This window comes from Peromyscus maniculatus, chromosome 7 (genome assembly GCF_049852395.1).
Source record: "Peromyscus maniculatus bairdii isolate BWxNUB_F1_BW_parent chromosome 7, HU_Pman_BW_mat_3.1, whole genome shotgun sequence".
In the NCBI taxonomy this organism is placed as follows: Eukaryota; Metazoa; Chordata; class Mammalia; order Rodentia; family Cricetidae; genus Peromyscus; species Peromyscus maniculatus.
In genome coordinates this window covers 117,202,704-117,216,155 of record NC_134858.1, presented here as the reverse complement: position 1 = coordinate 117,216,155, position 13,452 = coordinate 117,202,704, and the positions used below count along the sequence as shown (strand labels likewise).

At 47.1% G+C, this 13,452-nt stretch overlaps 1 protein-coding gene across 9 annotated transcripts in view; it reads left to right on the top strand.

The window, feature by feature from the left end:
• Window positions 1-13,452, top strand: part of Scn5a (sodium voltage-gated channel alpha subunit 5) — a 97,677-nt gene that overhangs the window by 71,814 nt on the left and 12,411 nt on the right. For all 9 annotated transcript variants that reach the window (XM_076577349.1, XM_076577344.1, XM_076577346.1 and 6 more), the window contains 2 exons: window positions 9,008-9,181; window positions 12,290-12,412. In XM_076577349.1, coding sequence (XP_076433464.1) covers window positions 9,008-9,181; window positions 12,290-12,412 — 297 coding nt within the window. The remainder of the gene's footprint in view (window positions 1-9,007; window positions 9,182-12,289; window positions 12,413-13,452) is intronic.

Genomic DNA, 13,452 nt, shown 5'->3' with positions numbered 1-13,452 from the left:
CACACCACGCCTGCCTTCTGTGGGCCACCAGCTGAACCTTGTAGTTCACACCTTGTCACATTCTGTGTGTGCATCAGCTTCTATGGAAGCGCCAGTCACTTACCCAAAGCTCCACCATTCAAAAGCCTTAGATCTGGTGTACAAACCCAGACAGTCGGATTCCTAGATCAGCTGTCCTGACCTTTCCTTTATTAAGTAGTCTTTTCTAAGCAATCTGTGTTTCTAGCCTTGGGGTCTTCCACTCTAGTTGGAGAAGCCAGATTCAGCAGGTTTGAGATGTCAGAGATCAACACAGGCTAGAAGAGGGCAAGACTGGGTCAGAGGACTCAGTGATGAGAGCTGGGCAGTCAGGGAGGGCTCCCTGGAGTAAGCATGGAGGTCCACAGCGGAAGACGGCCAAGGAGGAGCCTTGAGACACTCCAGAAATTCCCCCTCCGGCCTGCAAGCATGCTGCTCTGGGTCTGGAGGCCTTCTACAAAGAGATGGGCCAGCCCTGGAGATGGTTCTGGGAGGTGCCAGTGAGCAGGGATGGGAATAACCCAGAGGAAGTGGGGAGCAAGCTCTTGTGTTGTTGGCAACATGCGAACCCTAGTAGGGAGCACTTTGCATGCCCCTCCCTGCTTTAGAGTAGGCCTGGAGCCATGACTTGCAGCCCGCCTGCTGTTCTGCCATTGGCAGCCTGAGCCAAGTCTCTGTAGGTTTCAGAGAAGTATGATTTGACAATATGTTAACAAGCTTTGTTTTTAAACAGCCACAAACAAGGGCAGCCAGAGCCGTTTAGTCTGGGCTGTGCAGGAAAAATCTCAGGCTGGCATAAGTGAGGAGGAGTTTTGGCAAGCAGCTGGTGAATCTAATCAGGGTAGACAGCCAAACACTGTTGCTAAAAAACCGTGTCAATGATATATTGGGAAAAAGAAGTCTGAAGTGTTACTTAAAGTTATAAACTTGTTTAACAGAAAGCAAACTATATCCCTTCCAAAGTGCTGAGGGTGAAAAATTAAGAAAACAGATCTTTCAAGAAAAGAAAAAAAAGAAGCGACAAGGAAGTGTAGAAAACAGAAAATGATATGGCCAAGCAAGACCAAGCATATTTCGATAATAAGTGTAACTGGATAAAATTCACTTTTTAAAAGGAAAAGGACTCTGGTCTTGAAAAATGTCAGCCTTGTACAGTAAAGTGACTCAGAAATAGTAAACATGAAACAAAATTTAAGGGGGTTGAATATCCTTTATCCAAACTGCTTGGGTCCAGAAGTGTTTCAGATCTTGGAGGTGTGGGCATTGGAGACTATTTGCATAAACTAACCAATTGAGCAACCTAAACACAAATTCCATAAATGCACAAAATTTGGAATTTGGTGTCACATCAGCTCTCAAAAGTTTCAGTTTCCATTTTTTTTTTTTTTTGCATTATGGATGTATACTAGTTTCTTTTCTCTTTGCCATAACAAAATACTGGCCAAGAGCCCCTTAAGAGAGGAAAGACTGGTTTAGGGTCACAGGGTAAGAGAGCACAGCTCATCCTGGCTAGGGAGGCAGGGCAGCCAGAGCACAAGGCTGCTTACCCACATCTGGGCTGATGGAGAAGCAGAGAGAGGTGACTTTTGGCCTTCATCTTGCTTTTTCCTTTCTCCCCTCTCCCCACCTGTGGGAATAATGCCACTCACTTCAGAGCAAGCAGATTAACCGTTCAGTTAATCCTCTCTGGAAACACACTTACAGATGTGGCCAAAGATGTTTCCATGGTAATTTTAGATCCAGTCAACTTAACAATGAAGATGTGTGTGTGTGTGTGTGTGTGTGTGTGTGTGTGTGTGTGTGTGTCTGTGTTATTGTGTACATGTATGTGTATGTATGTGTATGTGTACAGGTGTCCATGGAGGCCAGAAGTGGGCATCAGATCCCCCTGGAGTCACATGTGGTTGGGAGCTGCCCAGTGTGGTGCTGGAAACCAAACTGGTCCTCTACAAGAGCTTGCAAATAGTGAGCCATCTCTCCAGGCCCTGCATTAAAATATTTTGAATAGCAATAGAATTATTTTCTTTCCTTAGAACGAATTACTTTCTCTCTCATTAACAGACATGACAACAGAAATCAGAGCATTTCTTGGTGTGTTAATATAAAACAATGTTGAATCCAAGGTAAAAGGCTTGAAATAAGACAATGAAGGCCCCAACCTACAATTAAAATACAACTTCTGGGGCTGGAAAGATGGCCCAGCAGTTAAGAGCATGTACTGCTCTTAAAGAGGGATTTCAGCCATGTGGAGTGGGTAGCTCACAACCACCTGTGACTACAGCTCCGGAGGACCCTGTGGACACCTGTGCTCACACTCATATACTCTCCCCACACCGACACACCACATATATGTAATTAAAAATAAAATACACCATGAACTGCATTAGTTGGAAAAATATATGTGATATGTGAATAAGTTCATGGAAAAATGCAACTGTCGGGGCTGGAGAGGTGGCTCAGCAGTTAAGAGCACTGGCTGCTCTTCCAGAGGACCTGGGTTTGATTCCCCACACCCACATGGCAGCTTACAACCGCCTGTCACTCTGGTCTCAGGGGATGTGCTACCCTCTTCAGGCTTCTGTGGGCACCAGGAATATGAGTGGTACACAGACATACATGCAGGTAAAACACTTATACACATAAAAATAAATACAATAATTTTTTAAAAATTAAAAAATGCAATTATTATGATTATTGCTTGGGATTGCACTAAAAACTAAAAGCAAAAAACCACTGAGGGAAAACAGAAAAAAGCAATTGTTGTTTTGGGGTTTTTTGTTTTTTTGTTTTGGGCTTTGGGTTTTTGGGGGTTTTTTTGGTTTTTGTTTGTTTGTTTTGTTTTGTTTTACTCTTTTGGGGGCCTGCCACTCAGCTCCCAAAAATAAATACACGGAGACTTATTCTTATTTATGAATGCCCAGCCTTAGCTTGGCTTGTTTCTAGCCAGCTTTTCTTAAATTATACCATCTACCTTTTGCCTCTGGGCTTTTACCTTTCTCTATTCTATATTCCTTTCTTTCCTTCTTACTCTGTGGCTGGCTGTGTGGCTGGCCCCTGGCATCCTCCTCTTTTTCTCTTTCTCCTCCTACTATTCTCTGTGCCTGGCAGCCCCGCCTATCCTTTTGGCCTGCCTAGCTATTGGTCATTCAGCTCTTTATTAGACCATCAAGTGTTTTAGGCAGGCACAGTAACACAGCTTCACAGAGTTAAACAAATGCAACATAAAAGAATGAGCACATCTTTGCATCATTAAACAAATGTTCCACAGCATAAGCAAATGTCACACATCTTTAACTAATATTCCACACAGCAAGGTGTTTTTTTTTTCCAAGATTTTTTGAGTGACCAATTAATTGTTTGATTCAAGAAATTAGAAATACAAGGCCAGTCACATGGCTCAGCAGGTAAAGGCCCTTGTCACACAAGCCTGACAACCTGAATTCCTTCCCCAAAACCCACGTAAAGGTGGAAGGAAAGAATCAACTCTATAGGCTTATTCCCTGACCCCCACACACTGGAACATGCACACTCACCAACCCCCTCTTTCATACAGTTATCAATCAGTTAATAAAACTTTTAAAAATAACAATGTAAGAACAAGTCAATCCTGAGCAAACCAAAGGATCTGATTAATGAAATAAAATATAAATTAATGAATTCGAAAATAAATAGCAAATTGGCATAAAATTCTATAGCTAGTTCCTTGAAAATAGAATCATAAATCATTAGCTAATCTAATTTCTAATGTTTCCCAAGATGGAGTTTATCACAATCAGAGAGAAGAAAATAATTTCATTGCTATTTAAATATTCTAATATGGCAGCTGAAGAGACTGCTGGGTAGTTAATAGTGTTTGTGCTCTCGTACAGGACCAGAGTTTGGGTCCCAGCACTCATAGTGGGCAGCTCACAACCACATGTGACCCCAGAAGGATCTGATGCCCTCTTCTTGCTTTCATGGGCATCTTTACACACACACACACACACACACACACACACACACACACACACACACACAAATAAAATAAAGTGGGGCTAAGTCATTAAGAGTGCTCACTGCTCTGGCAGAGAATCTAGGTTCAGGTACCAGCACCTACATGGCAGCTCACCACCATCTGTAACTCCAGTTTCAGGGATCCGACGCCCTCTTCTGACCTCTGAGGGCACTGCACACACATGGTGCACAGACATAGGTGCAGCCAAAACACTCACATATGTAAATAAAAATTGATAAATATTTAAGAAAAATAAAAATCTGAAAAATAGCCTAATGTATGGAAAAATGGAAAGTACATATATTATGCCTGTTAAAACTAAAGCTGATTTCAGAACCTTCAAGAATATTGAAAAGAAGACACACCAGTTTTCAGACCTCAGACTCCATACTTAGAAATAATGGTGCGTTTATCTGGTAAAATGCAAACTGAATCCAGTAATAGATTTTAAAGATTAGGTATATCACATATATATTCTAAAATGTCAAAATGATGATAATGTCTCAAAATCAATTTATGAGTAGAAAAAAGATAAAATACAATTATCTAAATGAAGGCATAAAATCTGGTGACGATAGAAATAAAACATTTTCTTAATTTACTGAAAAAGTTAATTGTTATCATTAGTTTCTGTCATCATTAGTAGTAAATCACTCAAAATGTTTTCATTAAAGTTAAGAATATGGAAAAAACATTAAACTACTTTCTAGTATTAATCATAATAATAATCATTAAGTACTTACCAATGTAGTTAATTAAGTATAATAAAGAAAATTGGTTGAACATAAAAGCAAGAATTGAAGCCTGGCATGGTATCACATCCCTTTAATCTCAGCATTCAGGAGGTAGAGGCAGGTGGGTCTCTGTGGGTTCCACAACAGCCAGGTCTACATAGCAAGTTCCAGGTCAGCCGGAGCTGTATAGTGAGACCTTGTCTCAAAAAAAAAAAAAGAAAAAAGAAAAGAAAAGAAGCAAGAATTTAAAACCAGGCTGGGAGATGGCTCAGGGTAGAGTGCTTGGGCCAGGACCTGAGTTTGGGTCCCCAGCACCAGTGAAGCTGGATGTGTTAGTGCACATCTGTAATCCCAGCACTTCTTCAGCAAGATGGGAAGTGGAGCCCGGAAAACCCCTGAGGCTCATGGGCCAGCTAGCCTGGCACACACAGCAGCAAATTAGAAACCCCACCTCAAGCAACATGGAAGGTGAAGATTGACAGCGTTATCAGTGTGACCTCCACATGTATATGCTGCATTCACACACACACACACACACACACACACACACACACACACCTGAATACATATACATATAGCACACACACAAAAGATTAAAAAATAATGATAGGCCTGGAGGGATGGCCCAGTGGTTAAGAGCACTTGCTGCTCTTGCTGGGGGCCTGTTTTTGATTCTCAGTGCCCTTATGGTGGCTCACAACCAACTATAACTCCAGTTCCAGGAGATCCTATGTCCTCGCTGAGGGTACTAAGCATGCATGTCGTACGTAGACACACGTAAGCAAACACTCACACACATGCAGTAGAAGGCAGTCATAATAACAGAAGGTGGCGTTGAGGCTGCAGCTCAGTAACAGAGCACTGAGTGAGGGCTTGGGATTCGGCTCAGTGGCAGAACACTTGTCTAGAAACGGGTCGGGCCCTGGGCTCCATCCCAGCACTGAAAGGAACAAACAGAGCACAAAGACCTTTGGCAGATCTGAGCAAACAGAGAAATGTCACATACAGTAAGATCGACTTCTGATTAGTGGATTTTATGCAGATTTTTTAATAAAATGTTGGGACAGTTGACAAATCACTGAGAAAATTTTATTAAAATATGTATTTACTTTTTACCAAATATATATTAGATTTTTTTAATCATAATATAAAAACAAACCACAAAACTTAAAGGTGGGGGAGGGAGGATTCTTTCCTAGTCTCAGAATGGGTGAGGGCTTTTTAAAAAAAGATTTTTTTTCTATTTGGTTGTTTTGCTTGCATGTATGCCTGTACCATGTGTGTGGCTGGTGCCCACAGAGGCCAGAAGACGGTACTGGATCTCCTGCAACTGGAGTTACAGGTGTTTGTGAGCCACCATATGGGTACTGGGAATTGAACCCAGGTCCTCGTGAAGTGCAGTCAGTGCTATTAATCACTGAGCCATCACTCCAGCCCCCTGGTGATGACTCTCTTAATACAATATCAAAGATTGTACTAAGTGAGCATTATAACCAATGATATAACTATATTAAATGACATGAGAATGAATTAGAATAAACAAGACTTAGAGCACACAGCAAACTAGAGTGCTGTGTGCATGGAGTGTAAATTGGTCTCTTCTGGGGCTTGCTCGCTGTCTGTTCCCAAACCACAGCTTTGTTCTGACATCAGGAGCCTAGAAATTGATTCTCAACATCGTTGAGTTTCAGTATTGCCCCTGGTAGAGGTAAATTGGGAACAACTGAGATGTGCAACCTTTGAAAAGATTGACAAGTATTAATGTGTTCACTTTAAAAGAGTAAAGGTTTCCGAGTAGACTGTTTGTGTATACACATTCCATGGAGTCAGTGTGTGTGTGTGTGTGTGTGTGCGTGCGTGCGTGCGTGCGTGCGTGCGTGTGTGTGTGTGTGTGTGTGTGTATCAGAGGACAACTTACAGGAGTTGGTTCTCTCCTCCCATCATGTAGGTCCCAAGGATCTCAAACACCTATATCCTCAGAACCATCTTGTGAAGCCCAGTTGGCTGATTTCTGAGGCAGGGTCTCACCACATGGCCCCAAATTAGTTTGGAACTTAGGAGCCTCCCACCACAGCCAACCTAAGCGCTGGGATGACACCCGCCACACCCAGCTTTGTGCTCTTGCAGAGGACCTGAGTTTAGTAGTTCTGGCAGCTCACAACCGACTGTAACTCCAGCTCCAAGGAATCTGATGCCCTCTTCTGGCCTCAACGGGCACCACACTTACATGCACATACCCACACATAAACACAAGGTTAAAAAATAAGATATTTTTAAAAAGTAGTTCCAAAGCAGATGTTTAATGTAGCCTGTAAACTCATATTGTGTGTATGTGTGGGCACACATGTATATGCACACACTCACATAAATGGTATCTGAGTGTTAGTGCCCATTCCTGTATGAAATTGGAAATGCCAATTTTGATCATTTCTATGGTATTTTATTTTATTTGTGTATTTATTTAGGGCTCCTAGAGCCTTATGCATGCTTCTCACTGAGCTACATTCCCAGGCCTTGTTTGGTTCATAAGTAGCACATTTTTTTTTATTTCAGAAAAACATAAAAACACAGACATAAGTAGATTAATAGCGCTATGCTTTTATTTTGAAGCTTCTGAGCCCATCTGAGGGCCCGCATTGTGCTACTGTGCTGCCCACACAGGCCCAATTAGCCACACAGAGGCCTCAGCTGTGTGTCCCCAGGCACTGCAGCCGCACTTACCCCTGGACCACAGCAGAGGCCCTGAAGTCAGAGAGGAACCCAGGGGTGACTGGAGGACGCAGCTCCCCAGGATCCCTGGTGACATGTTGCCTAGACAGGGAGCCTCAGAGCACACTCCGACTGGAGAGGTAGCTAGAGAAGGAACAAGCAGCAGGCCAGAGGAGGAAGGGCAGCCGGAAACCCCGGTAGTGTGGCAGAGTCCCGGGTGGCTCCGAAGGGATGCTGGGTGGAGGCAGGAATAAGGAAAGAGGGGGACATCTTTTGTCATCTTTAGTGTGCTGGGGACAGGCAATCCCAGAGCTTCAGCCATGCCAAAGCAAAAGCTCCTGGCTGAGGTTACATATTTGACTCCTGGGTTCCGAGGAGAGCCTGTTTGTCCTGGATGTCAGAGCCCACGGGGTTTGTAGTCATTTACCGAAAATTCTGCTTTGGCTGAGCACGGTGGTGGCGCACGCCTTTAATCCTCAGCACTCGGGAGGCAGAGGCAGGTGGATCTCTGTGAGTTCGAGGCCAGCCTGGTCTACAGAACAAATTCTAGGCCAGAAAGGGTTATATAGTGAGACCCTGTCTCAAAACAAGAAATTAATCAATCAGTTAAAAGTAGTAAGTGCTGTATGGCTAATATTTGGGAAATGTCTGAATATCTGTATTTTTAAAAGACAGAAAATTCTGCTTTGGACCAAGTGCTGCTGGGCTTTTGTTTACTTAAGTGTATTCATTATAAGGGGACTCTCAGTCGTTGTTAGGATGGAGTCCAATATAAATTCCCATGGAAAATGGTAAATGTACAAGATAAGTGGAGTAAATACAAAATGAAGGGAAAACCAGAGCAGTATTGTACACTATGTCCAGCCAAAGCTGTGAGCTGCGTGCCTGTTCCTTCTCTCTGGCTTAAAATGGGCAAGTTTTGGAAAGCTTAATTCATTTAATTGTTGCCTGTATCTTGTTTATTTATTTAACTCAAATTATTTACTTACTTGTTTCTCCTGTGATGGGAATCGAGCCTGGAGCTTCACGCATGCTAAGGCAGGGCTGACTACAGAGGCACAACCCAGCATTTGTTTATTTATTGTTTAATTACTTTTTATCTTGAGGCAGGATCTCACAAAGTTCCCCAAGCTGGCATTGGTATCTTTCCCCTCCCCCTCTCCCCCTTTACCTCTCCCCCTCTGTCTCTCTCCAGCTAAGACAGGCTTTATGGTCTCAGCCTCCCAAGTAGCTGGGATTACAGGCCTGCAGCACCAAGCCCAGCCAGGCACGTGGCCCCAAAGGTGTGCTGGCCCAGAACTAACACTTGCTCTTTAGTGTAGGAGTGCACCGCCCAGCTACCCACCTACAGTGAGGGCAGTCTCCTGGCCCATCCGTGGTTGATGGGGAGGAAATCACAGCTGTGAAAGGAGGCATTACCTCACTTCCTATGTGTCTGTCCTCAGTTTCCCTGCTCCTAAGCAGCAGCTGTTGCTAGAAGTTATGTCCCCTGCAGAGTGAACTGCTTGGCAGGGATCTGGACTCTGAGCCCTCCCGTGTGCCTTGCCCACAGGCCTTTGAGGACATCTACCTGGAGGAGCGGAAGACCATCAGGGTTCTGCTGGAGTATGCTGACAAGATGTTCACCTATGTCTTTGTGTTGGAGATGCTGCTCAAGTGGGTGGCCTATGGCTTCAAGAAGTACTTCACCAATGCCTGGTGCTGGCTGGACTTCCTCATTGTGGATGTGAGTGGACCCATGAAGGGGACCCAAGAGGCAGGGGCTCATGGCTGTGCAAGGGATGGAAGGACAGGGCCAGGCAGAACCACCATGCAGAAGTGGGGTGCTCAGTCCAGGCAGAGCCACCATGCAGAAGTGGGGGTGTTCAGCTGCATTGTGTGGCAGGTGAGCAGAAGGAAGCCAAGTGTCTGAAGCCTAGACTTTGGTCAGGGAGGAAGAGGGCAGCTAAGAGCGGAGGCCTGCCTCGGAGCAGGATCTGTAGGAGACAGTCAGGAGCAGAGATCTGTTCAGGCAGGGTCCTGGGCCAGAATCAACAGTGGGCATGCTGTCCGAGTGACCAGAGGGAGGAGGTGAACAGACACACCTCTGTGGACCCCAAGGGTGGACCACAGCGACTTAGGCCCCCTAAACTGAGGACCGGCAGAGAGTCTCCATGCCCACTCGGATTGTGAGAGGGTGTCAGTTAGACTTAGGTGCAGAAACCACTGGGAGATTGAGACGGGCATCTTGTGTGAACAGGAGGAAGCCTGAACTGAGGCTGCATGGACCATCAGACCATTGGGAGACCTTGTCTGCCCAGGATGTGTCCTAGGATGGCAAGTGCAAGCAATGAGCATGTTCTCTGAGCTCTCAGTTGGCAGATGGAGGGGGAAGCCCTTTCCCTGAACTTCCTGGACTCCAGGGCACTGCAGGATGAGTTTAGGACAAATGGGTCAAGTTGGGGGATAGACAGAGCTTGGGGGAGACAATGCTCAGAGTGAGGAGCAGCCCCAAGTCTACTTTCAGCGAGGGAAGAGGGACTTGGGAGCCCAGGTGTTTGTGCATCCCTGGGAAGTGGGGTTTGGGAACCCACGAGTGTGTGTGTGTGTGTGTGTGTGTGTGTGTGTGTGTGTGTGTGTGTGTGTCCCTGAGAAATGGAGCTCAGGAGCCCATGTGTGTGTGCATCCTTGGAAAGGAGGGCTTGGAAGCCCAGATATGTGTGCATCCCTGGGAAGGGTTCCACAGGAAATGATGGGCATCAGAAAGTATGGATTTGTTGGCCCTTGGGCTTGGTGCTGGGGTTTGTACGCCAGCAGGGGCTGACTTGTAGGTGGAGGAGAGGCTCAGATCCGTGCTAAGTCCTCACACCTGACTCAGGCAGAGAAGGGACCCAGCCCCAGTGTTCATAGCTGAGCCACCACCAAGGCAATGTGGGATGGAGAATACGGGGAGACCCTTGGGTGTCCCCATATAACCTTGTGCGGTTACCCCTCAAGTGGCCTCAGGTGGTCCCAGGCCTCAGGTGGTCCCAGACCTCAGGTGGTCCCAGGCCTCAGGTGGTCTCAGCCTCAGGTGGTCTCAGGCCTCAGGTGGTCCCAGGTCTCAGGTGGTCTCAGGCCTCAGGTGGTCCTAGGCCTCAGGTGGTCCCAGGTCTCAGGTGGTCCCAGGCCTCAGGTGGTCCCAGACCTCAGGTGGTCCCAGGTCTCAGGTGGTCCCAGGTCTCAGGTGGTCCCAGGCCTCAGGTGGTCCCAGGTCTCAGGTGGTCTCAGGCCTCAGGTGGTCCTAGGCCTCAGGTGGTCCTAGGCCCAATTCAAGGATTATGATAAGTCTGGAAGTCTCAACCCACCTAGAGACAAAGTGACAGTAGACAATAAAGTAATAGAAATAATCCTGTTGGGGCTGGCGAGGTGGCTCAGTGGGAAAAGGCCGCCAAGCTTGATGACCCGAGTTCAATCCTCCAACCCTATATGATGGAAGAACCAACTCCTACAAACTGTCCTCTAATCTCTAAACATGCACCATCATATGCGTGTGTGTACTTGTGCACGCACACACACACACACACACACACACACAAAATAAGTAGATGTAGATGATGTTTTTAAATACACATTAGCTGAGTATGAGAGTACAGCCTATAATTCCAGCACTCAGGAGACTGAAGCAGTGGGATTATTATGGGTTCCAGGCCAGCCAGGACTATATAAGAGAGAGAGAGAGAGAGAGAGAGAGGGAGGGAGGGAGGGAGGGAGGGAGGGAGGGAGGGAGGGAGGGAGAGAGAGAGAGAGAGAGAGAGAGAGAGAGAGAGAGAGAGAGAGAGAGAGAGAGAGAGAGTGTCAATTCGGTATTACGTTGGAGAGTGAATTGCATGGAGAAAAGAAACCCAGGAGGGCAAGGTATTAGAAGTACAGGAACCGATGTAGGGCAGAGGGAAGATGTAAGCCACACCTTTAAATAACCTAGCAGGAATGGGACCCCTGAGGTGGCTTGAGGAGAGCTGACTCTGTAGGTGTCTGCAGAACATTCCATTCACTATGCCTGCTGTGGTTTCTCTGAGAAACCACTCCAGAGTGGCTGGGCAGAGGGAGCAGGAACAGGAAAAGGCACAAAAGGCCTTTGCAAAAACTTGGGCTTTTATGTAGGATGAAAAGGGGACTAGCCAGGCCTCTTCCTCAGTACCCCTTGGCCACCCCCACCACCCAGTGCTTCCCAACTTAGGAGGAAGCTCCAGGACTATGGCTCCTACGCACAGTCCTTCCCAGCCAGGCCTCCGCAGCACCAGGCTAAAAGGCAGGGTCCGGGAAAGACACCATTGCCAGACTGCGGCCACAAGAGAGTAGAGAAGTAAGGGCGTTGGCCCTCGGCCTTTAGCATGGTGGGGTGCACGGAGAGGGGGTGCTGGGGAAGGAGGAGGCAGCAGACAGTAGAGGCTCCGGTGCCGCCCGTCCCTGCCTAGGTCCTCAGAAGATGTCCGAAAGTTACAAAGTCCAGCTTAAGGGACGTGCCTCATGACTGGTGCTCGTATGCAGCCCAGGACGGCCCTTTCTCCCCCAAAACAGACTTCCTTGGGAGAGGAGAGGACCAACTCAAAAATCGTACTTAGAAGCCCAGGCGCTCTCTGCTCAGCCACACAAACAGAAAAGGAACAGAGTAGGAACAACCTATCCCAGGGCTGGGGTTAATGGTTGTGACGTGCATATAGCCAGCTCTCTGAGGGCCTGTGGACAGGACAGTCTTGGCTTGCCCCAGCCCTTCAAGGCTCGGGAAAGCCTGGCTGTCCTGCCTGAGATGAGCGAGAGCCCACGGCCTGTCTCTGGAGCTGTCCCGCCTTCCCACCCACTCCCTTCTCCGCAGGTCTCGCTGATCAGCCTTGTGGCCAACACCTTAGGCTTTGCCGAGATGGGTCCCATCAAGTCCCTGAGGACACTGCGTGCACTACGACCCCTGAGGGCCTTGTCACGATTTGAGGGCATGAGGGTAAGTGGAGCTTCCACCATCCTAGCAGGTGGAGGAGGCGGGGGGACACCCACACCCCCTGACCAGAAGGCCTGAAGCCGAGATGGTCTCCCTGCTGAATTTGAGGAGTGGGGTCTGGAATCTCTGCAAAGGGTTCTTCCAGCTCTCACCTTCAGGAGGGAACCCACCAGAGCACAGTCTCACCAACACCAGGCCCATGGGCACCAGGGCCCTCTCCTTCTGCCTTCCACGGGGGCCCAGCTCCTCCTGGGCCACTCTGCAGGCTGGCCTGAAGTTCCTCACCTTCCCGTGTCCTTATGAGATGGTGAAGGGCAGTGTAGCAAGGCCAAGGAAGGTGGTGTGAAGTAGGCTGTGTTCTCACCTTCAGGTGACAGTTTGCTGAGCTTAGCTGACAGTTCATGGCTTAGTAAATGCCTTTGTGATTCCACAGACATTTAGGGGGTGTCACATTTTACCAAAGAATGTGAGCATGTAAGGCAAATTTTAATATCGTTTTTAAAATTGTGTGTGTGTGTGTGTGTGTGTGTGTGTGTGTTACACTCATGAGCATGGGGGCCCATGTGCCATGGCACACATGTGGAGATCAGAGAACAGCTTTCAGGCATTGGTTGTGTCCGCCCACCCTGGGTTCTGAGGACCGAACTCAGCTTGCCAGGCCTGTACCTTCATCTCCACAGCCCTATTTCTTTTTTAAAATAATCATTTCAGTCGGCGTGCAAAGTAACAGATTTCTTCATGACATTTTTATATATACTAGTTCCCGTGGGTTCCCCCACCTGCCCTCTCCCTGCCCCCACCCCTGCCCGTCCCCTTCTTCCCATTTTCATGTCGTGTGTGTCTGTTACCCTCCCCACACCTCTCCCTCATGGGCCCCTTTCCAGGTCTCTACCCACACTCACTCCCACACAGATACACATATATAAAAACTAGAAGCTGGATCCACATGAGAGAGAACAAACAGTATTTGCTGTCTGGGCTGGGTTACCTCACTTCATGTTTTCTAGTTCCATCCATTTTTATGAGACGAATTTTAAAGCCCC